This window comes from Pleurodeles waltl, chromosome 2_2 (genome assembly GCF_031143425.1).
Source record: "Pleurodeles waltl isolate 20211129_DDA chromosome 2_2, aPleWal1.hap1.20221129, whole genome shotgun sequence".
NCBI classification, from domain to species: Eukaryota; Metazoa; Chordata; class Amphibia; order Caudata; family Salamandridae; genus Pleurodeles; species Pleurodeles waltl.
Window position 1 is genome coordinate 1,069,655,074 of NC_090439.1, and position 23,557 is coordinate 1,069,678,630.

Below are 23,557 nucleotides of genomic sequence, written 5' to 3' on the forward strand. Positions count from 1 at the left end.
GGCCCAGAACTTTCTGAATTAGTGGGCTATGTATAAGCAGCCTGAAAACTTGCCAGCTATGTGAGGCAGTACAGAGGAGACAGAAAGCCCGTACTCCCAAACAAACAATGAGCAGCCCCGCGCGCACTGAAAGTAAAAGAGAGAGTGCAAACCCCATCCATGGGGGCTGCGAGAAAGATTCATGGCGCAGGAGCTGACTGGAGCTGTAAACAAGGATGAAAGGCACAACTCGGCTACTCTGCACCACTTCCTACTTCAGGGGAGTAGGTAACATACAGCCCTTTCAGAGCGGTCCGCTTTATGGAGCGCAACAAACATTCAAAACGTCTGTAGTCAGAAGAGTGGGACCTGGGAATGTGGTTTACAGTGAGGCAGGCGCGGCTTGTCCTTTAGGGTGGAGGGGCCACACCCCCTCACTTTTTGCCCCTCATGAAGAGTGTCTGTCCGGCTGAACAAAGGTCAGCCTAACAGATACGCTTCATTTTCAGCTCAGACAGCCAGGAGTGAGACATGCGCGATTTGTGCAGACTCCTGGCTGCCTGAGCTGAACTTTGCTGGGCTGAAGAGGTCACAGCTCCTATGGGCGTGACCTCCTCGGCTCAGCAAAGGTGCCTCGAGGCCCTCCACTGGGTGACGAGGAAAGCGTCACCCGTTGACTTTGACATGGGCGCTTCAGGTTTAAGCCCTGAAGTGCCCAGGGTGAGTGTCAATCAGTGACACTTCCTCACAGAGTGGGGTGGGGTCAGCAGTCTCACTGACCCCATCCCACTCTGTGACGCGGCTGGGACTGCTGCCTTCCCTCACTGGCTGACCTAAGGTCCAGAGCACCGCATCACAGCAGCTCCTATCGGAGCCCAACAGCTGGTCTTTCCTGCCTACGACCAAGTAGTAAATTAAAGGGGGCAGACTCACTTAATGGCAAAGCAGAGAAGAGGGCATGAGGATTGTTAAAGGGGCAGTCTTTGCATGAACCGCAAATCCGAGGAGATAATTTCAGCCCTGTTAAGAAAGAAACTAAAAAAGAAAAAAAAAAAAAAAAGATTTACTTGCTTGTTTTCAATCATCCTCTTTACAGATCTGTTTTCAGTACGGCTTGAAATCAAAAGACAGGGGGGAGCAGCTGTGTGACCAGAGAGCCTGACTAGAGAGGCCAGCGGCAACCCAAACAAAAAACAAGCCCAGAGGAGGAGCAGAGGCAATTACACAAGAAATAAAAAGTGCTCACAAAGTCACATAAATAACAAAAAGGAGTAAAGACCACATGTAACATGGCCAGTCTTCATGGGAGCTTCCAAAAGACCGAAAGGAGGAACTAAGAAGCATATTCACCAAAGAGAAAAAAGCATTTACAAAGAGCAGTAACACAAACCAATGAAAAAGATAGGAGGGACTTGAAGGCCACAGTGTAGAAACAGCATGTCTCGAAGAGACAGCGCATGTACTACCTATGCAAGACCTCAAAAGTAGTAAAGCACATGTGCTTCCCACATATGCTCAAAACTGAAACCTCCGGTTCGACCTGTATAACTTCCCTATGAGAGCATTGCACCTGGTTCCCAAAATGCACCTAGGGCATGGGAGGTGAAATGTCACATGTGGACCAGAGTATATGTTTATCAGTATGTATGTGGTATTTCTATAACTAGTGATTAATTTGTGCCCGTATCTGGCGGTGCTCGGCAGCATAATTTAATTCTTCACACAGGCACTTTTTTATGACAGTCCACCACATGGTAGTACGTGCCTGTTTTCAGCAGAACCCATTACTTCAGCAATTAAATACACACTAAAAAACATTAACAGTAGTGCATCCGTGCCATTGGTACAGGCATTTGGTAGCCCTGGCAGGGACAGTAGGTGGTGCAAGGTGCAGTGGCCTACTAAGCAATACTTTGGGCCCTGGCACTTATATTTTCACAAATGTATATCTGTAGCACAAACACAGCCAAAGGGCAGTGGAGTGCTGTACAGGGTCTGCTAAACTGTAGCTGCACTGGAACAGTCCTTATGGATAAAGAGAAGTTGTTCCAGATTCTGGGTGCACAGATGGAAAATTCCTGAAACCTTGCTTTTTCCTATTTACACTTCTTAGTCAGCAGTCTGATGGTGTCTTGGCTTCGGGTGTGCCCAGATTGTGCATCATCAGCATATTGATGAAGGTTGATGCTGTTATCTGTGAGTAGAGCACATGGTTGCTCTGTGTAGAGATTGAAGGTGACAGGTAGAACACTGTGGGACTCGGCACGTGATAGGGATCTTTTTGGACCTGGAGGTGCCAATGTGGACAAATTGATGTCAGATGGAAATGTAGGAAAAGAACCAATGAAGGATTTGCTGGTAAATCCTGTTAGAGACTTCAAGGTGCGTACCGGGATGAGATGGTTGACTTTGTTGGAGGCAACTGGTAGGTCCAGCAATATAAGGAAGAGAGGTCACCTTCGTTAGTGGCCAGGAGGACACAGTCTATAATATTAAGGTGTGCTGAAGCGTGATCTGAAGCCAGACTGGTAGCTGTGCAAGAGATGGTAAGAATTAATATTATCTTTCAGTTGAACATGGACTGCTTTTTCAGTGATCTTGCAGGTGAACAGTAGGTGAGTGATGGGCAGGGAGTTGTCAAGGTCATTAGGGTCTAACATAGGTTTTGTTAGTAGTTAGAGTATCTGGCCTGTCTTGAGAGTTCATGGGAAGAAGGGAGGGAGGCATTGACAATGGTGAGTAGGGATGAACACGAGTCCTCACAAAGAACTTTGATGAGAGTAAGAAATCATGTTCATGAGAAGCAGCTTTGAGGGCGTTTAGTACGTCGGCAAGATATGCAGGAGATACGTCTTTGAAGGCTGACCATTATAGAATTCCAAGGGAAGGGCTTAAGAAAAAGCAGACATGGTGCTGTTGATGTGCAGTCGGATCCTCTGTTTTTTCATTGAGAACTACACTAGATTCTTTTCATAAATGCACTTCATCACTTATCTCAATGTTGTAGTTGCTGGCTTTTGAAATTGTTTTTGACCCACCAACTAGTTATTTCTCCAGCGTGGCACTGTAAGTTATGTTGTAGTTGATTTCACCCCAAATGCAATTTGGACCTCCCCTCTATTTGTTAAACGGCAGGTTCAATGGCTTACCTGAACCCGCATTCTTCTGAGCAATAGAGAAATACGGGTCACATACAGTATAGTCTCCTCTTGGAAATATTACATGGAAGCAGACGGATAAACTTTAAATAAGAGGCGTGGATGGAAAGCAGGGCTGCAGCGGTGGGGTCTGCGGGTGATGGTCATCAGATGGGCTTCTCTCTTCACCACACCTCCATTTCAAGGATTCCATGTACCCACACTTGATTGTAAATCTGCAGATGTTTGAATGTGCGCATGGTACGTAATTCAGCTAAATGGAGCCGGTCTGTCAGACAGACGTGACTATTAAACTTGCAACTTTTAGCCACATGCACAAATAATACATAAGTGGTGGTTCACTGTAACAAGGTCCAATTCCTCAAATATACAAATGTAAAAGGACCTCTAAAGAAACAGAACTTAAAATGTTATCATATTTGTGCCCAAAGTTGAAAGATGCAAAACACGATTTACTTCACATCGCCAATTACACAAAAAGATTTACAAAACAAAATAGAAACATTTGTTTATCATGCTTTGCCGGTTTTAATTAATACTGCCAATCTATTTTGTGAACAATCTCCTAATTTTCCTTTATTTGGCAATTGCTAATTAAACTTACAGAAACGTTCTAAGAGGGCAGAGTTGGCAATATTTAGTAAAAACTTGCCTGGAAATCTTCCATTTTGCTGCTAGCTGTTGCATTCTTAAAAAGAATGGCGTCCTGTGCTAAACTGCCACAGAATCCCAGAGCCCTGGATAACAGAGTCCTGGCTGTCTGAACGCCTACGAGCCAAATATACAGTAGGTTGAACAGCATGCTATTGTATGCTTCCTCTCTGGCTCCACTCACTCTGTGCACTGACCATGCTTGATGCACACACTTCATCCCAGCGCCTGCTGTAGCTTGTGAGTCACTGTGCTTTGCAACTGCTGGTTTGCTCTTGATCTGTCTAACCTGTCATCGCTGTAAATCATGTACCTGAGTATTAGGAAGCATTACCGCTGCCATAAGCTACACATAAATATCTCATCTGTTCAACTGGAAGGCTACAGCGTACATTCAACACCAGAATTCATAGTGTGGGCAGAATCACTAGTTCCCAACACAAATCAACTCATGCCAACAGACGAGGGAGAGTAACTCAAAACAGGAGAGGTGAAATAAATGCTCAGGAGGATACGAGGCTGGGCTCACAGGCACAAAGTAAAGACCAGGTGCAGAGTCTGTTTAGTTTCACTGCCAACACAACAGGGGGGCAGGCTGCGATGAAGTCTGGATCAATGTGATCGGGGGGCGCCGCGTACTTGGGGCAGTTTCAGAAAGTGCTGGTGAGGTCATGGATAGCTGAGCTGGAATCATGTCTAACAGTGAGTACACCGGAGTGAGGCAGATTACCGTGGAGGAGTCTGGGGTGCCCGGTGTGTGCAGCCCATCATCCAACAGTGATCATGTGGGGGCAACGTAGAGCTTAACAGTTGGGAGCGTTAAGAAGGGTCCAGATGCGAAAGGATGGAAGGGAACTAGCTCTATTAATACAACAGTGCTTTACATTGGAAAAATAAGTGCAGGTGCTCATCAAATTGAGCAAGGGGGCGGAGCTGGGGGCGGGGCATGATCATATAATGACACTACTGCCATCTGTCAAGTATTCATTTTACCCTTGCAGTACCCTTGTTAATAGTCTCAGATTTCCTGGATGTGCAAATTCCCTCTGCCCATGTGGGCAAGGCATATATAGACAATTAATAACCTGCCTTCTACTATGACCATCTCACATGTAAGACGCTCATTGCATTTAAAAGGTCATGTTATGTTTGGACTAAGCTTTCTTTGCCAGAGCATTTTCAATACAAATTTACGAGGTTTAGAACTGTGCATAATTATCTGCTCAGTATAATATTAGGGCTGCTGTGGCTTTGGCCAAGTACTGTTTGATGTTGGGCCCTCGCTGTTTGATTGTGGACCAACAGTGTTTGATTCTGTTCCAGCGTTGTGCATTGTTGAGCCAGAGATGTATGATCTTGCACTTGAGTAAGATAAGGTCAGCAACAGGCAAGACTGAGCAATCACTATGTTGGACTGATTTAGTGCGCTGAGACCTTGCCTCAGTCATGCATTATTTTGACTGTTTTTTTATCATCAGTATCTGATCTTGGCTAAGCTCTGTGTGATGGTGATCCAGCATTGCTTGATCTTGGGCCATCAACTAGTTGCTTTTGGTCGAGCAGTGTCTGATATTGGTTCAGTACTGTGTGACCTTGACTCACAGTGTGTGATCTTTGGCACGTAATGTGTGTTCTTGGCTCTACACTGTGTGATCTTAAGCCATCCTGGCCTGACCCTGAACCATTTCTCTTATATAGGCCAATAATGAATGATATCTTGTTCCAGTCCTGTGAGGTAGTGGCTCAGCCCTAGCCAGTCTTGGATCAGTCATTTCAGATCTTTGCCTGGTGCTTTGTTCCTCATAGAAGCAAAACCTATGAAAAGATAAGGGAAGAGCTTATGTACAGTAGCACTCAGTTCCTAATGGCAAAACTCATGATGTAGGTGGAGATTTTTAGCTTAAAGTTATATTTTAACATTCTCATAATCTTCCCTTCATTCTGATGAAAGCTAACTGGGGAATACAATTATTGAAATGTATTTCACCTCTAAAATTATTCCCAATATATTGGCATGTATTAAATGGAGTCTGTATTATGAGGTGTCGGGTCCTTCCACCTACCGTTACTACCATAGAAAGGGATTGCAGGGGCACTTCCTACAGAGAAGCTACAACACACACTCTAGCACATCACTGCTTTGCCAAACATTAGATTTTCACTAATTAATATCTGTACACTGGGTAATGCATGTACAGTTCTGGGAACCACCCCCATCTGCACCACAGTTTTCAAGTGACCCTTTTTTGAATGGGTCCACCCTCATGATCTTTTATACACACTGGGCATATTCATGCAGCTCGCTGTGTGAACTGGGACGAACCGCAAAAGACCATGCCAAAAAAATCTCAGAATCAATATGACAGATTAAGAACTGTGCACATTGGTCATGTGTGTGATGTTGGGCCTGCACACTGCTGTAGACCAGCATATGTCACCCCAGAACTTTGGGATACTGGGCATTGGTGAAACGGTTTGTGAAGTTGGGCCACTGATGTGTATTGAACGAGTGCCGTTTCACAATGGGGCTCTGCTTTGTAATACCAGGCCTGCGCCTCATGATACTGCCCCAACGGTGTGTGACCTTGACCGGTCTGTGTTAGATGGACCAGGCCAGCATGGTGCATTGAGATTGGTGCTTTTAATACACCAACATTATGCACAAGGACTTGTCCGTACATCTCATTAAATGGCGAGAAGAGCCACATTGATTATGTGCACAACTCTGGTCTATTTGAAGAGAGCCTTAGATCTTTCACGATTAATTCTAAATGGAGAGTTGTTATATTTACTGTTTGTGCACATTTCCTTTCCAGTAACTTTCTCTAGACAACATATATGAACGTGGAATATTTCAGGCCATCATTGTATACCAAGCACAGATAGTGTGATAACGTAGGTTACTTTTACACCAGATGTAGAAGCATATGTATCCTCAAGTCAGAAAAGCGTTTCAGTTAGCCAGATGCACTGACTGTATCAGTAATTGTTATGAACTCACAACACAACTGGCATTAAAAACGCATCTCTGGTTCTCTGGTTGCATGTTTTGAAAGCACCCTGCAGGGGTGGACCAACTGTTCCAAGAGGACGTGGCTACTCACTGTTTATAAAGTGTGACAGAATGCCTTCCAGGGCCCAACCTTTCTTCAGACAGTAACATGGAGAATGGCTTAACTTTAGATATGCTGAAAGAGGGGTGTGAAGAGCTGCTGGGAAGAGGCCTCAACCCAGAGAAGGAGCCTCTCCACCTTCAGTGCAGCCACGCCCTCCCAGCGATAGCACCGCTGAGTTCAATGGTCAGCCACCTAGAGCATCCAGAGAAAGACTTCGGAATACTGAAAATAAGGAATTACAGCAGTTTCAGCACATAACAAAACACACGATATATGTATTACCGCAAACTGGTTAACTCCTTATAAAAAAATAAAGGCCAAACAATATATTATGCCTTCGTTTCTGCATCCTGTGACATTTGCAGCTTCGGTTTTCTTTGAAAGCTGTGCCTAATGCAAGCATATATTACCATGCCAGTGACGTGCGCACACATGCACAACAAGCACACATGCGCAGAAAGCACTCCTCACACTTTCTTCAACACACTTCATGGAATGTCACAATGCTCTCTGCCTTGCTTCCGCTGTCCCGCCCACTAAGGCAGACATTCACAGACACAAGAGGTTCACAGCAGGACTAAACGTTTTTAACTCTGACCTCTTACGGCTTTCCTCTTTCCGGCTCTCAGCGGCCGCCTGGGCCTCCAGTGCGCGCGGCGTCACGGCTGTGAGTTCCAGCGACTGGAGCCCGGTCTGCCACCCGGAGCTGGCACCCAGACAACAGCATCCTGTAAACGAGCCGCTGCTGAGACTCAGCAGTGTCCAGAAAGGCTCCCGCGGGCTCACCCTCAGCAGCACCAGGACCGCTGAGCCTATCAGTGATGAGTACCGGTACCCTCCTTGCCAGTGAAAAAGTGCCGGATTTAAGCACTGAATGCAATCTACGGAACCTGCACCCACTCTATAGGACTATTAGGGCACCCCATTTTCTGGATGTCGCTCGGGTCATTTTCGGACTGAGTGCACAGCTGCGGGTGTCTCTAAAGATGATCACATCTCTATGTGCAATCCACCCCGCTATCGACCACCAACCAAGGCCAGGTTTAATTTTTGCCGCTTTTCCTTCATTCACCTATTTATACGTAGAACCAGAAAGGACAGCAGTCTCACTGCATCCGCCGCACGCTTACGGCAGAGCGCTGAGATCTGAGTTTGCAGATCTGGATGACAGTGGAGGGCTCTGAAATTAATGGCTGGGAGGCAAAGCTATGCCACATGCATGTTCAAAGCTTTGAAATTAGCTTCCACCAATGCAAAAGCAGAAATTCAGCCTGAAGAAGTAGAAGAAATGCCTAAAACCCATCTCTTTCCCAGGCGGCGGTGGGGTCTGATATTCTGCTAGCACTTGAATGCCTGAGTGGTTCGGCGATATATAAAGGTTTTCCTGTTCCTACGTAGGCGTGCAGAGATTCCTTCTCTGACAGCATGTGAGAGTGGTGGGTACCCTACTGATGGAGCCTCCATGCATTTAGTTATTTATTTATTTATCTATTTATTTATTTATTTATGACCCAGCCAAGTGAACAAATGTTCGATTGACAAATAACCATAGTAAAAATAACAAACAGTGAGGAGGCATAAAGTACAAACAAAATACAAGCAGGAAAGTGTCCCTTAGAGAAATGTTAACTATTTGGGCAATTTAAAAAAAACAAGCATTTGCAATACAACAGGTCTCGCATTTGCTCGAGTTAGAGCTATTAGCGTTGTAAACTCCTAACCAGACTGTTCTTGCTACATAAATTGAAAGAAAAAAAAACTAGTGCTATCGCGCCGAAACTGAAAACCAAAAAAACCAGCACGAACGTGCTATGTAAAAACCAGCGCAATTGCGCTGCTTGGAAAATAAAAAGATAAATTAGTGCAGAAACCAGGCTGAAAACATGGAGCCTTGTATGTTTTCAGTAGTTGGCTGGTGCGCTCAAGGAGGGCTAAACACCAGAAAAGGCATGACGTATGCATGCCTTCCACTAATGAAATAAAGTAGATTTTAAAAGACAAGCCCACAAACCAATGAATGGGACAGGCATCACATAGGTGTGGTTAAAAGCCCAAAGAGAGATTACAGCAGGGACTTGTGCGCTTGTGCGCTCGACCCTAAAAATACACTTATCTTGCTTTTCGCACAGCTTACCGCCTCCTGCCACCATGCGCTCTTCTTCTGGTGTCCCAGTATTCACTGGGACACCAGCACAGGCTCCCTAGCAACCCTGACGCTGCTTTCATGCAAAACGTAGCACGAAAGCAGCAACAGGATTGGTCTGAGCGGCTCGTACTGCCACTGAGACACAACCCTAGGATCTGTGCAGTTTCTCCAGCCCACTGGGTACACAGCCGGGCTGGAGAAACCCAAGTGTGCATGTGTTTAGCCAAAGGGTGTGGGAGCGACGCTCCTCTGCCATTGTGGAGGAGCCGCCCCTGATTGTTGGAAGGATTTAATAAGAGTAGGATGGAGTGCATTCTCCCCACTACAATTTCAGGCTCAATACATGTAACTTCGGGTGGATTGCACAGTCTCAGGTAAAGTTGGCAATCAAATGTGTATTAAAGGTTGGCCATACCAATGTTTCAGGTTGAGGTTGAATAAGGAATGTGTGAGTACTGAATTAATGAATTGTGGAATTTCTAAAGCGTGTGAATACAAAAAAAGCCCATAAGATGTGGGGAAATCTAGAGGAGCGACGGGGGGAATCATTTGAGGTCTATCCCTCAGTGGAGAAAAGAGCGTTTCATGATCAATCTATAAAAGTAGGATGAGAGATTGAGCAGAGCGAAGAAGCATGTGTCTCCAATATTAAGAACATGCAAGTATCATCCGGAGCCTGTAGAACAGAAGTCTCCATTTCCATCTTGGATGGAAGCCAGAATAATAGTGGCTCAGTAGGTTGAATTCTGGGATATGGACTGACAGCTGAGGTGATACTGTGTTTTCAATAACATTGGCTAAGAATGGAAGTTTGAAATTAGGACAGGGATCAACTTTCTCGTTTTTTTTATGAGCTGTAATTGGGTTCTGATTTTAGAGGAGTAGGATTCGATCTTTCATCTAAAGCAAGTATGTGATTATGACCTTTTCAAGGAGAGGCACCATGTCAATAGTACAAAACTTGGTTAGATTTGCAGGTATGATAGTAATCTGCATAATTGTTTATTTATAGATGATTTTAAGTAGAGAAGGTTGTACAAGTGGTTGCAATGCAGATCATTTGGAGAGATCACACAATATGATAGGTGGTCGAGGTGAGGTCGCATTAATTTTATGTCAGAATTTTTTTCAAAACAGAAAGTGACAATATTACAAGCAATTTCGTTAGATTGTAGAATGGTGTATTTCTAAAATCAGATTTATAAACCTCTAATAGGTATAAAAGGAGCCCCCTCTGTTATTTGGCATGGAGACCATTTGGTTTATGAGTATCTGGTTTTAGTGTTAAGAATTAGGTCTTTGCAAAGTCTTTTCTGTTTCTTTCAATGATCAGGAGTTAGTTTTTTCCAAAATGTTCCAGCTTCCTGATTTCTGAGACGTTATCTATTGTGAACAGATCTTTTGAGAGCCGATGGACAGAACCTCTTCGCTTGATTAGCTTTCCAGAAGAGAAGTGCAAAAGCACTGATAATGTCTAGAAATTTTACATTGTGATATTTAGTATGGTCATCAGTAGATTCAGAATCCTTAACATCTCTATAATAAAAAGTTTGGAAAGAAAGGTGTTTATATCTCAGTGCTGACTAAGATTTTAGGATGTATTAGACAACTAGAGTGGTCACTGGTCATTTCTAAGATGGAGAATTCATCAAAAGAATATTATTGAATGTTTCTTGAATATTTTGGATTGTTAATGTTGCCCTTTGGGTTGCAGAGCATTTGGTGTAGTCTTGAACTGGATGGCACGCTGACTGAACCTATCTAGTGTAATAGATGTCTCCAGGTGCATGGTATCAGAAGATGATATAATCAGGTAAAAAGATATAAGAGGTCATGTAGTAGATATTTTTTTTAGCTTAGTCAATCTTAGCTGTTTGTCGATGTTCCACTACGAAGATGCTGGTTATAATAAACTTGTTGACCATGAGACTTAGGGCCTAATTACGACCTTGGCGGATGGGATGCTCCGGCACAAATGTGACGGATATCCCGTCCGCCGTATTACAAGTTCCATTATATCCTATGGAACTTGTTAAACATCCGACGGGATATCCGCCCCGTTTGCGATGGAGTATCCCATCCACCAAGGTCGTAATCAGGCCCTAAATGAGGAGGGGGCACTGTGCCGTGCTTTTTTCTGGCTGACTGCTAGGCATCCACCATTTTCGTTTGTTCTGGCAACACTTGTTAGTGATACCAATCGTGGACTAGAAATGGTGAAAAGGTGAAGTGTAGATCAAGGTTATATACACATAGGAGTAAGACAGTTTTGTGTGCATGTGTTTGGAAGAGTGGACGTTGTTTACAGGCACTGCAAAAACGTGTCTTAAAGAAGATGATTGTGAGCAAGTGTGATTTTACATATGCTGTCTTTATCAAGGTTTTTGTGGAGTATGTAAAGGAATTTTAGAGGTTAGTAGGATGGAGAAGTGTTTAAAGAGGGACCCTGAAGGGCACAAGTCAGGTTATTTGTAGGTGGTGAGAAGGCAAGCTTTTTAGTGGAGTAGCAGAGTGGCTGGTAGATTTATCTAGTAACGGAAGACGGCGATACACAAGGGGATGTATACACATTGTAGTATTTTCCCCGTGATAATGGAGTGCAAGGGAATTATCAATCAATTTCTTTGTGAATTAAACCAGGCAATATTTTATTTTTTGTGGATCACTGATGGATTCCTGGAAGTGGGTTAAATTATTAAAATATATTTTGGAAAAGGTCAGTTTGTATTGAAATTGTTGCTGGATCACAGGGCAGAAAAAGAAGTAGGAATGAGATTGTGAGAGGGGTGGGGCTCAGTGATCAAATGTGAAGTGAAGCATTATTTAGCTGTGGGGGCAATGTGAAGTGCAGTGATAAGAGTGCAGCAGACAGACAACCAGTGATATCAACAAACAGGGAAGCACCCACAGATAGTGAGTAAAGTGGACACATCAGCAGCGGTGGTGAAGGCTACTGTGATGAGTAGTGCATTTTTGTGTGGATGCAATAATGAGCCAGTGATCAGGTGTGCAGTGGGGAGCCCAGCAGATAGTCATTTTATGTTGAAGGTTGTTTGTAGAGTGCTTGTAAGCTTGTTGAACAGTGAAGACATGTGAATACAGTTCTTTGTTGTGTGTATTGTGTGATATACATGTAGCCCACAGGTGAGTCATAAATGGTTTAAACACAATTTAAAAAAATATAAGTTGTCAGGTTTTATAAGTATAAAAATAAGCAGAGAAGTGAAAGCACACATTATGTACCATTGAAAACCACACATAGGACTAAGGTAGTACACATTGTAAAACGTAAGGGACGTCGCACCAGGGCAGCCAGGAAGAAGATACATTACTTAAGAAGCATCATAGGTCAAGTCTGACATCATGAAGTGGCTGCAGAGGACACAAGTAAGCTAAACATCGCTAAGTGCAGCAAATACAATCGGCAAGCGCTGCAAGTGTAAAATAAATAAAATAAAACATTTACTGCCCATAATGGATGCATCAAGGAGTATCGACTGTGGTAGAAGAATTCACACATTAGTCCCTTCATGGGCTCGAAATGTGTGTATTTTATCTTGTGGTGCCCCAGAGAGTTAGAGGCACCGCTAACTCTTTTGGGTGGTCCTGGGGGCTGCCAGGACAGCACAGCCCCCTCCTCCACAAGTGTCCCTATGTACAGGAGAAAGTGGCACTATAAGTCTTCCTGGGTGACACATTACTGACCACAGGAGGCGTTTTGATTTTGTTTAAGCACTCCCAGTGCTGAGCACTTGGTGTGCCTTTATAGCAAAGGATCAACTGAGTTCTGGGCCCGAGAGGTTCATCGGACACCTAGCACAACATTGAAGAAGTGGTATTTTAAGAAATGTTCACTCGTAGGTTGAGTGCGTTAGTCAAAGGGTGTCAAAGCCAGCAGGTCTGGCTAAGTCCACCAGGACACCACTGAAGCACATCTCTGTCCCCCAAATGAACGACACCCTCACCCCATGCATCATCCAAAAACACATGCCCACTCCATCTTCCATTCCACCAAGCAAGGTAGCAGCACTAAAAAGATATATGCCTGTGGAAACTGAACATTACACACATACCAGACGAGAATGAAAGCAAGTTATAATTTACCAAATGAATGCAGAATGTAAAAGACTGTCTAAGCTAATCAGAGACCGAAAAACTGACAGATGTGATATCAAGGACACCAAGCAAACACTAGCGGGCGGTATCAAGTACTCTGTTATGCCAGAGAGTCCAGAAGAAAGGTTTAAGTAAATTGATAGAGGAATACCACTCTTAGCAAAACCTGAAATAACCATTACTTTGGGATAATGAGCATTAAAATGAGCTGTTGAGCTTTTTGGAAGGGAAGACTGTAGACATGACAAACTGTCTGATCCCACGCACATCATTCAATCTCCCAATGCCATTAGTTCTCAGTAACACAAAATCAGCAACATCACCCACTGGAGCCAGAACAACAGCTGGGCCGGTTCCCAGCGATCAATTGCTAAGTTCATGTCCGCTTAATGCAGACATTTGGTTTAGTGCTCTCAATGTCAACACTACAGTAGGACAAAAGAGGCAGGAACCAGAAATCAGGTTGTTTTTTGGAGGATGACTCACCAACAATTGAACGCGAAGAAGGCTAATCAGCCACCATATTGGCAAATTGCAAAACGAAAACAAATAACGAAAACAAAGTGCACCTCTGCCAGAGGGTTAAGGGAAAATAAACCACTCGAGGGGCAGTAGTAAAAAATAACTGATGAGAGAAAACAAGAGCCACAGGAAAAAACAGAACCAGCTAGAAAACAGTAGTTCTCTCAGCCTTGTGCGGAAACGAAACAAATAGCTTACTGAAAATGAAAAATAATCTGACACTGTTCGGAAGGGAATACATTACAATTTTGTCACTGGAAACTATTCTGTGGTAATGCGGGCGGAAATGGGCGACAGAGGTTTCACCACACTCTGTAGAGTTCACGATGCTGCTTGGAGCCTGGGATCTTCTTAATGGAATCGTACCAATGACAAAGAGGCGCGGTTCTTTAAGGAATAATGTAGTTACTGGCCTTTCCAATGACCGTTCCCAAAACTACACACAGACAGGCGGTGTTGGAATACTCTTGGCAACAGTGGAATATTTCAACTTAAATGAAGACTTTAAAATATTAGAACACTGGAATGTTGGAAGCTCCATGGAAAACAATGGAGTTCTCGGGCTTCTAATGGCCGGTAGAAGCCCGGAGCGCCAACATTACAGCTGCTCCTGTGAACAAAGGCCTCATGGAGCCTCCGTGAGGCCTTTGTTTCATTTATTAGAACATTCTGCCCTCTGGAGGCAGAATGTTCTAACAGCCCTGTAGTCCTGTGTAGCTGGGCTATATCGACATTAAAGTCCCATTCCCTTGTTAAAGGCCCTCGCCTTCGGCTTTGATCCTTTAACGCTGGAGAGGGCCTTTAATGTCCGGTATGGCCCGCTAATGCAGGCTAGAAGGCTATAATAGTACTCTTAGTTACCAACCACTTCCAGCAGTACATCATCAATGTTTGGCTGACGAGAAAAGAACCCACACTAATATTGGGAGGTCCAGCCAAAATAGAGCCTGTCGAAGGATAAGACGGGATATAAATAACAATCTCTGCTTAGACCACCTACTAAACGAAACAATTGAGAAAATAAAGCGAGGTGAGCAGAAAAGTAGCCTACAATTACAGTGGCGGCATAGATGCAAATTGTATAATCTCTCTGGAAGGTATTCAATGTCCATCTGGAAAAAAAAAAGGCCAGCCACCAGGAGAACGGTTAGGCCTTTCAAAAGAGCCAGCCAACAATTTTAAAAAACACAACTAATCAGATTGATAGAGATGCCTACAAAAGGTAAATCTACTCCAACTATAAAACAAAGAATTAGAACTATTTGTTCTGAACATAGGAAAAGTGTGTCAGGAAAAACAGAAACTGTTGAACACAGCTGGAAAAATCTATATGAAACTTGTAAACCAGGAGACCTGTACAAATTCTGGAGGCATGGTAATCAATTGATCCCAGGAAAGAACCGTGGAATGAACAGAGTTCCACTTATGAAATGAAACGGAGTTTGTTTGCTCCAACTTATGTAGCTGTAACTACAAATGACCCCGCTCTGGAGAAAATAGAAGTGGACAAAACGATGGTTACCCTCAGAGGTGAGGGAGCTCTGGGAATGAATGGTCTGCCAGCATCAATGTTTTAATCAAATCCAACTTTAAGGGCATGAATTCTTACTCCTTTATATAAAAACTGTTTACAAAACAATAGTTGGCAGAGTTCATTATTGCTACCCTTTCATTAAAAGGCCTCTTACCCATTCCTGACCAATTCTCAAATGATTGCTCTGCTGGACATGAAAGGAACCTGTTTTCCCAAACTACTACTCAATGAGCTGGAAGACTGGCTAAACAGCAAAGGCCTCACTGTAAACTATCAAACAGACTTTTGGAAAGGGTGTGCCAAGAGGCAATATTTTACTGGCGCTATCCATGATCATCCAAAAAACATGTTCCACAAAAGACAAACTCCTTTCTGCCACCTTTATCAATCTGGCCACTGCATTTGACTGCATACACAGAGGTCGGCTATAAAATTAGTAACATGGGGAAATCCGACACATCTGCTGATGGCCATCCTTGCTCTCTCTACACAGACATAGGTAAAGGTGCGCTTATCTCCAGAGTCAGCCTTCCCAGAGAAAATTATTACTGACAAAGGGCCAGATGTATCAAAGCTTTTTTGCATTCGCAAACGGTGCGAACGGCTGTTTGCAAATGCAAGAATGCCTTTCAGTATGTATGAAAGGCATTCGCTGTGCAATTTTAAGGAATCGCTAAAATAGCGATTCCTTAAAATTGCGACCCTGTTTAGAGAATCGCAAATTGCTATTCTCTAAATAAGAAATCGCAAATAAGGAATCTTTATTTGCAATTTCTTACGCACCTGTATCAAGCTTTTCCTTAATGCGAATTGGGCATTGAGGAATCGCAATTACCACCAAATACAATTTGGTGGTAACCATGCGCAAATTTTAAAAATGCATTTTTAAAATTGACATGTAACGCACACATGCCCCTTTGGCATGTGTGCGCCTTACCTGTCCTAAAATAGTTTTTGGGGGTGCAGCAGAGGGGACCTTAGGCCCCCAGCACGCGGGGGTTTGCATTTCCGAAATTGCGAATTCCAGTTAAGAATTCGCAATTTGGGAAATGCAAAAAATACGCAAATAAGGGCCTACAGGCCCATAGGTGCGAATGGGGTCAGAATCGCTATTTGCGATTCATTAATAGCATTTGTGATTTTTAAGAAATCGCTATTACCGAATCGCAAATATGATACATACCATTTTGCGACTCTGAAATAGCGATTTCTTAAAAATTGCTATTAGAGAATCGCAAAATGGTTTGATGATACATCTTACCCTAAGGCCTTAAACATGGCTGCACTTGCCCCCTCCTCCCTACTCTTCAATTTATGTTTATCTGGAGTGGGTAATGCAATTATATCAGTAGATACGCACCCCTCAAAACTAGGAAAACAAACTATTCAGCAGACTTAAATACGCCACTGACATGGCTCTCATTGATAAAATGCCTAAAGGTCTACCAACAGCACTGAATGCCTTACATTTATACTGCAATGATAACCATTGTAGTATCAACTTAGGGAAAACAAAATCATGATGTTTAGCAGAAGATTAATTTTTTTAAAAAAAGAGATTTTGGCTTTTAGACAACACGTGACTTGAAGAAATTAGATACTATAAACATCTTGGGGTACAGCTCGAGGAGTGTGGGAGCAATGCTAAGCAACTAGGAGTGAAAGACAAAGCTTTAGCCCTAACCAGCCTGCTAACCATTTTATTTAACACATTTTCAGGCCCAGCACTCCAAGTTGAGGCTAGAAAGTTTCTGTCAACTATAACATATGGTTCATGGGTTTACTACGGAAAGTTGGCAAGCTGGTTGAACACTGCAAAGTCGCATGTATAGATCGCAGTTCTGGATCCCTGGCTCATGATCAGAAGCACAAATATGGTTAGATCTCAATCTCTGAAGCCAGAGTTACATCTTACAGGCAGCCTATCTAGTGTACGACTCAAAGCCAAGAGTAGCCCCAGCTCAATCATTAAAGGCTCTCCTATGGAAAGAGCTTCTGAGAAGGAAGAACTCCTATTATTCCTATGGAAAGAGCTTCTGAGAAGGAAGAACTCCTATTATTCCTATGATCAGAGCTTGTGAGAGGGAAGAACTTGTATTATTCCCATGGAAAGAGCTTATAACTCTGTACTGTTGAAAAACTGCAGCCCACCAGGATTTGGGAGAGTGCAGCCTAGAGCACAGCAAAGTCATTAGGAATAAAGCAGCCAAAACTCTCTTCTTTCTATGACCACTTCACTAAGATGAAGTTGAGGAAACGCTCCTGGGTGGTGAGCCCTACATATGACTACAATATTAAGAAGTCATTCTTGAATCTCCCCCTCATTCTAAATCAAAAGTGGATAATAATTGGGGTCAGAATCTTTCTGATCCTGCTCAGACTTAGATATGGATCCGTGAGGGGCAGAGACTATGAAAAGCCGCTGTTGTCATCAAGCGATGTATGTATCTGTAAACCTTGAGGAACCGAAAGAAGGCTCTGCTGAGGCCCAGATTTTTCAGCAGAGATTCAGTCACGTCAAAAGGTGGTGTGCACTGGACTGTCGGGTAGACCTTAACAATATATGTGACTAGCAGTTCACAAGATACAGGCTTCTCCTGTTGAAGATGGAACAGGTGAAGTATATACATGAACCTCACTTTTTACTTATACATAAGAACACTCAGAAATGGCAAAAATAAAACGTCTATAACGCAGAGACAACCGACATAGGATAGCTTTAAGTTTTTTAATTAGCCTAATGCAGTCTCCAACCTTTTCTGTAACAAGAACTACATATGTTCAATAAAAATCATGCTAAGCTACTAATATTATTAGTGTTGTACAGACAACATTGTGTTAGTGGCCGCCTCGTGCAAGTCTGCAAGCGGTGATTACCTCAGTAAATAGAGCAGGGTTGCCAGTAGTAGTGCAAGAAATGTTTTTATCAACTTGGAGTGTAGATATATTTTGGAAATAATTAAACCTTCTTTCTCAAAACATCATCTTATGAGCTCTGAAAATAGATGCAATTTCATCTTGAAAACACAATTTTCAACTTTGGGGTACATATGTTAATGCATTCTAGCAGTAGCCTCTAATTTAGGAGTCTGGGTTGCACACCGGGGTTGTATGTCGTAACAACGCATGCATTTACCACGCCTGCCTTAAGAACCACAAATGCATTTCTACAACGCATTCCTTTACCACACAAATCATTACAACAAGCTGCCTTGGGGAAAGCGCTGGACTTTGGAATAGTATAATTTACTATTCCAACTCACGTCTGCGCCACAGTAGGGAAACTGTTGGACTTAAAGTCAAACAACGCTTTCTTTAAGGCAAGTCGCTGTGATGACTTGCGTGGTTAAGGAATGTGTTGTAAAGACGCATTCATGGTTTGGGCCGCATTGTAAATGCACAGCGTGGTTCGAGCTGCGTTGTTAAGGCCGCTCCCCACACCGGAGAGCTACTCACAGGGAGCTGTAGCGCTACCGGTGGCTCACGAGGTGCTCACTGGAGATACCTGCCCTCATGCATAATCGAAAGGTAGGTTTTGACATACTGTATGTACTTCAATAGTGAAACCTGTATCGTTCTAATGATTTTAACTAATTACACAATGCATGTTGCATTACTAATGCAGCGAGCTGCTGCCTTTCTTCATTAGTGCTCGACATTTGGCACCTTTCATACATTTGTCTCTGTGGAAAAAAATCTCTTTCGAAAAACATTTCATTTGAACGCGGTTTTCTGTCACCTACCATGTTTTCTACTCGGAGCTCGAAGGGCATGGGGTTGTACACCATCAGCTGGACTTCACACACGTCCCCCTGAACCCACTGGAATTCTGTCAGGTAAAAAGAAAATATATTTAATCACGGGCTGTAGCTTGGAACTCCTCAGACACCAGGTCAAAAGGTTTTTCTGTCTGTTGATGCTCGTGCATACCTCTAACCTGGACATGTACAAAAAGCACCCGACTCACAATAATAACATATTGAAAGGTGTGACTAAGGAGAAGGGGGGGGTTGAGAGGGAGGGGGAGAGGGAGAGGAAGAAGGAGAGGAGAGGGAGAGAGAGAGAGAGAGATTGGAAATAGGCGGCAAGAGGTGTACGGAAAAGAACTGTAGGAACAACATGTTGATTCACTTATGCAAAACATGAAACGCTTAATAAGTGGTCACCACGCAAATGTGGCTCCACACATCCCTAAGCAAATCTCATTGACCACATTGCAAAAAACACAAAAAAGAGAAAGTGAATAGAGCTCGTTTATTTAAGCAGCAATTTCCAGCAATGCAAAGCTGGCACAAGCCAGGACTAAAACTGGAGACATTTGAAACATGCCCTTGCGTTTTTATTTTCACACCTCCTGACTCAGGAACCCTCTCTAATTGAACCGGACAATGTGTAACTTACAAAAAGCATGCATGCCATCACTCCCCACCTAGGGTCGCACTCACAATTTTTCCAACAAAAACATTTTAGCTTTCTCCTACTTAAAATTACCTCCATTACAAAGCAAGTTAGTGGGGAAAATAAAATCATTCTCAGATTTATTTTTCTAAATATTCCCTCTTATCTATTTCCAAATGTTGGCAGGCGTGCACGAGGGCACGATACGCTGTGCGATACCCTGGACGATGTCTGATATTCACAAAGATTTATCTGAATAAATGTTCCATGTTCAATTTTAAACTTATTTCCTCACACTTTGCACCTGAATGCAGATTTATTTTTAAAATCAACCTACTTATTTTGCCAATCTGTCACACTGATTGACTTGACGTACTGATCACAGTTACGTTTATAACTTCCTTCCACCGTTCACTGTGAACAAACTACTTTCTTCTTGTCAGTTAAGTACTCCTTGAGGGTATGTGTTTTCCAACTGGCTCCCTCATATCCCAAATATCTGCTACCCCGCATTCAGTGTTTGCTCGCCCTCATTTGCTGCTCGCCCCTTGTGTCTCCCGTATTGGCCGCTTGCAGGAGGAAAAAAGGGTGGCGCAATGCAGGTCAGGGCGGGAGGGGGGGCACAACGGAAACAAAAAGAATAATATAATAAACAAAACAAACTTACCTTTTGCGCTATGCCTCGCAGCTTCCATACGCTCCTCGACTGGAGTTGAGGCACAGGCTCCCAGCCTGCCCTGCGTCCAATCCTAACATTGCTTTTATGCTGTTGGCAGCTTGAAAGCAGTGTTAGGATTGGACAGAGCGCCCAGCCAGGGCGCTGTGAGGCAGAGTGAAAGTGTCTGCCTGACATCTCCAACCCAGCAATGAGGTGAGGCGAAGTTCTTCCGCCATAGCAGAAGAACCGTCCGTGGTCCCTCGTCCTGCCACTCAGCGATGAGAGGCCTTCGGGTTGCCATGCACTATACAAATCCTCTAAACTAAACTAAACTCCATATTGAGCCCTCTTTCCTGCCAATCCATTGGTCAAAATGTATTTTTTTTTTTAAGCTTTGGAGAGCCAGGAAGTTGCCACTTGCTGCCAGACTGCACAAACCACATTCACACTTTTTTTTTTAAAATTTTAATTTACCGACCCAAGTAACATCCACCATCTTAAACTGGTAAATAAAGAGAAAATGGTGCCTGTATCATTACACTGGCAGACATTTTCTCTGCTTCATTGTGTCCCCTTTTTAATTTCTTTTAGCTAATGCTCCATAGCATCAACAAAATAGTTCTGCTTTTCCCCAATACTGCACAGCATCAGCAAAAATCATTGGCAAAATCAATGGCGAGACCTAACACTTTTGCCAATGCATGTTTATAAAGATGCTTTCGACTTTTTTTAGGTCTTGTCTACAAAACGGTTTTTAGCTGCCTGCAGGCGAAAGACTTGTGGACCCTATCAAAATTTACATTGGCGGAGAGTCAGCCCACTGCTTAACATTAGTTGGTGTTATTGTCATTCTCATTTGCTTACTTCTTATTCAATGGTTTGCCTCCCTCTTCTTGCGTTTGTCTCTCCCCTGGAACGGACAGCCTCTTTAACATCCTTTTGACTGGTTGAGATGTAGCATTCCACAGCTGTTTGAGGCACCTACTTTTTCCATTTTGGTTAAGCACTTCATGAGAATACATGTGCTCTCAAGCTTTCTCCTTCAAGTGTTTTCCCCCTACAATAGCCACCCCAAAGCTCAGTGTTGGACTCACTTATGAGCTGGTGTTCCTCTCTTACATCCCTTCTTTACCTACTGGTTCAATGTTTATTTCAACCCCTCACCCCGTCCAATCCCTGTTGATCCCCCACACCCACTCCTCTTGCTCATCCACCTCAAGTGGTCCTTTTAATATTTATTTCTCAAAGCTTTACATTTCTTGGGTGGCTCAGCAGCCCTCATTTGATGTTGGGTTGCTCTTCTTGCTTCATGACAACAGGAAATTTATTTTTTTTGTTTACTACACAAAGTGGCACCCACCATCATGGAAAAGTAAATATAAAATAAGTAAAATGGTGCTAATTTCAATCAGTAAGTGTGTGCATCACATTTGTGCGTACCTACTGAATAACTCGGATGCCAGTAGAATCAGGGTGCATATGTGCTATACGTGCATTGCCTCATGATGCATTTTTTATTTTTATTTTTCCAATGTGTTGCAGCATTGCCAAAAAGCATTGGCAAAGCTAATAGGTCACTAAGGCCTCTAACAGAATACAGCAAGTTCCACCATTTCTCAAAGGAAGTAAAAGATGTAGTTTCCAATCAGAAAGTATTCTTAGTACGTACTGCAAAAAGGAGGTCAATCAACATCGAGATGTGATCCGTCCATACCAAAGGCAAAGTGTTAGCATAAAGTCCTAAATTTACTGTCAGCAACTCAGTCGCCATAGACACCCATGTTATATCATGAATCAGTGAGTGTACCTTAGTCCTTAGTGGGCAGACCACATTAAAATGTTAAAAAACGTGTTGTAGATCCCTTACCTTCTTCTCGCACCTCCAACAGATATCCGATGCATTTAAACCAATTTTGTGAAGTCTAAATTGTGTCCAAAACGTTTTGTGCATAGACCAGAATCTGGATTGACTGAGCCAAGGCCTGTGTGAGTTTTGCACAGAAGGGGGATTGCCAATTTTTTTTCTACCCAACATCCAGGACGCTAATATTACAAAGCGAGTCAAAATAAGGTTCCCATTTCCAGATAAGAGAACTGAGCACATATTTTTTGGGAGATTCCAAAAGTTCATAAACATGAGATGCAACATGTCCCTGTTCTTAAAGTTACCTACCAGACCAGAAAGCTCAGGTGAGTTTGGTGATTTCAATTTACCAACCACACCTTTCAACCTCAGAAATTTATATAATTTAATATCCTCAGGCTAAATGTTGATAATGAGGGAATCTTAAGGTTCACAGCTCGAGTAAAGGATGGACCGAAGACAGAAAAACTATTAATTTAAAATATGCCTTTATTTCTTTATTTACACAACATATTGTTTTATTTGCATTGGAGTGCAATTATTGACATGGTTTTAATTTTAATTATGTGTTTAAGATAACAACATTTGCTATAGGATACATTTACACAAAACCTCTAACACTGTGCAACTATAAGTAAGCTCAAGTAGGTGGACTGGGGAACTGACTGAAAAAGCCATTTATAGTTTTTGTTGTTTTGCACCCCAGGAATACTGTCCATTTGTCACAATGAAGTCAATAATCCCAAACTAAGAAAACTAAGTATTTTTAAAATATACATACCTAACCTAGAGCTTCTGAAGACACCTGAAATAACATGATCAGTCCATTTGGCCAAACTTTATATTTCTAACCTTCAACCCAATACATTTTATTGACTTTTAAACAAACAGAAAATATATAGCCTGACACACTGCACCTTAAAGCATACATGCGGGGGCTTCCATCACAGTCTGCTTATTCCACACAGAATGCAAGAGAAAAACATGCTTGCCACATTCTTCAATATCTTTGTGTTCTCAACAACAGCAAGGCGCCTGGTCCAAGCCCTCCAGGAGCTTGTCAAACACAGCAGTTGTTTAGTATCCAGGTTGCTTATTTGCTCTCGTATCACTAAAATCCTTGCCGATAATTTTATCTATGTGAACCCATGTACAAGCTGAAAACCTCACTGATTAAAATAATCTTGGTCACTGCAAATAAAGACCTCTAAGTGGTAATTATATTTAAGCTCTAACTCACAGGATCACATTCAAGATTACCCCCAACAAATCTCTTACTGAGTTTAATGTCACTAAACACGGTCCTCATTTCCTCAACATCATCCCTTCATTTGAGTGAGACTCCTCATACTAAATCTCAGCTCATCTTCTACAGGTTTTGATCCAAACGCATAAGTGTCCATAACGCCTCAACA

The 23,557-nt window shown here is 42.9% G+C and overlaps 1 protein-coding gene across 1 annotated transcript in view; it reads right to left on the minus strand.

Annotated features, from left to right (window-relative positions):
* Positions 1-23,557, minus strand: part of TRAPPC9 (trafficking protein particle complex subunit 9) — a 2,294,541-nt gene that overhangs the window by 1,894,773 nt on the left and 376,211 nt on the right. Inside the window, exon 12 of the mRNA XM_069220801.1 lies at positions 18,966-19,051. Within this exon, the coding sequence (XP_069076902.1) occupies positions 18,966-19,051 (86 nt within the window). The remainder of the gene's footprint in view (positions 1-18,965; positions 19,052-23,557) is intronic.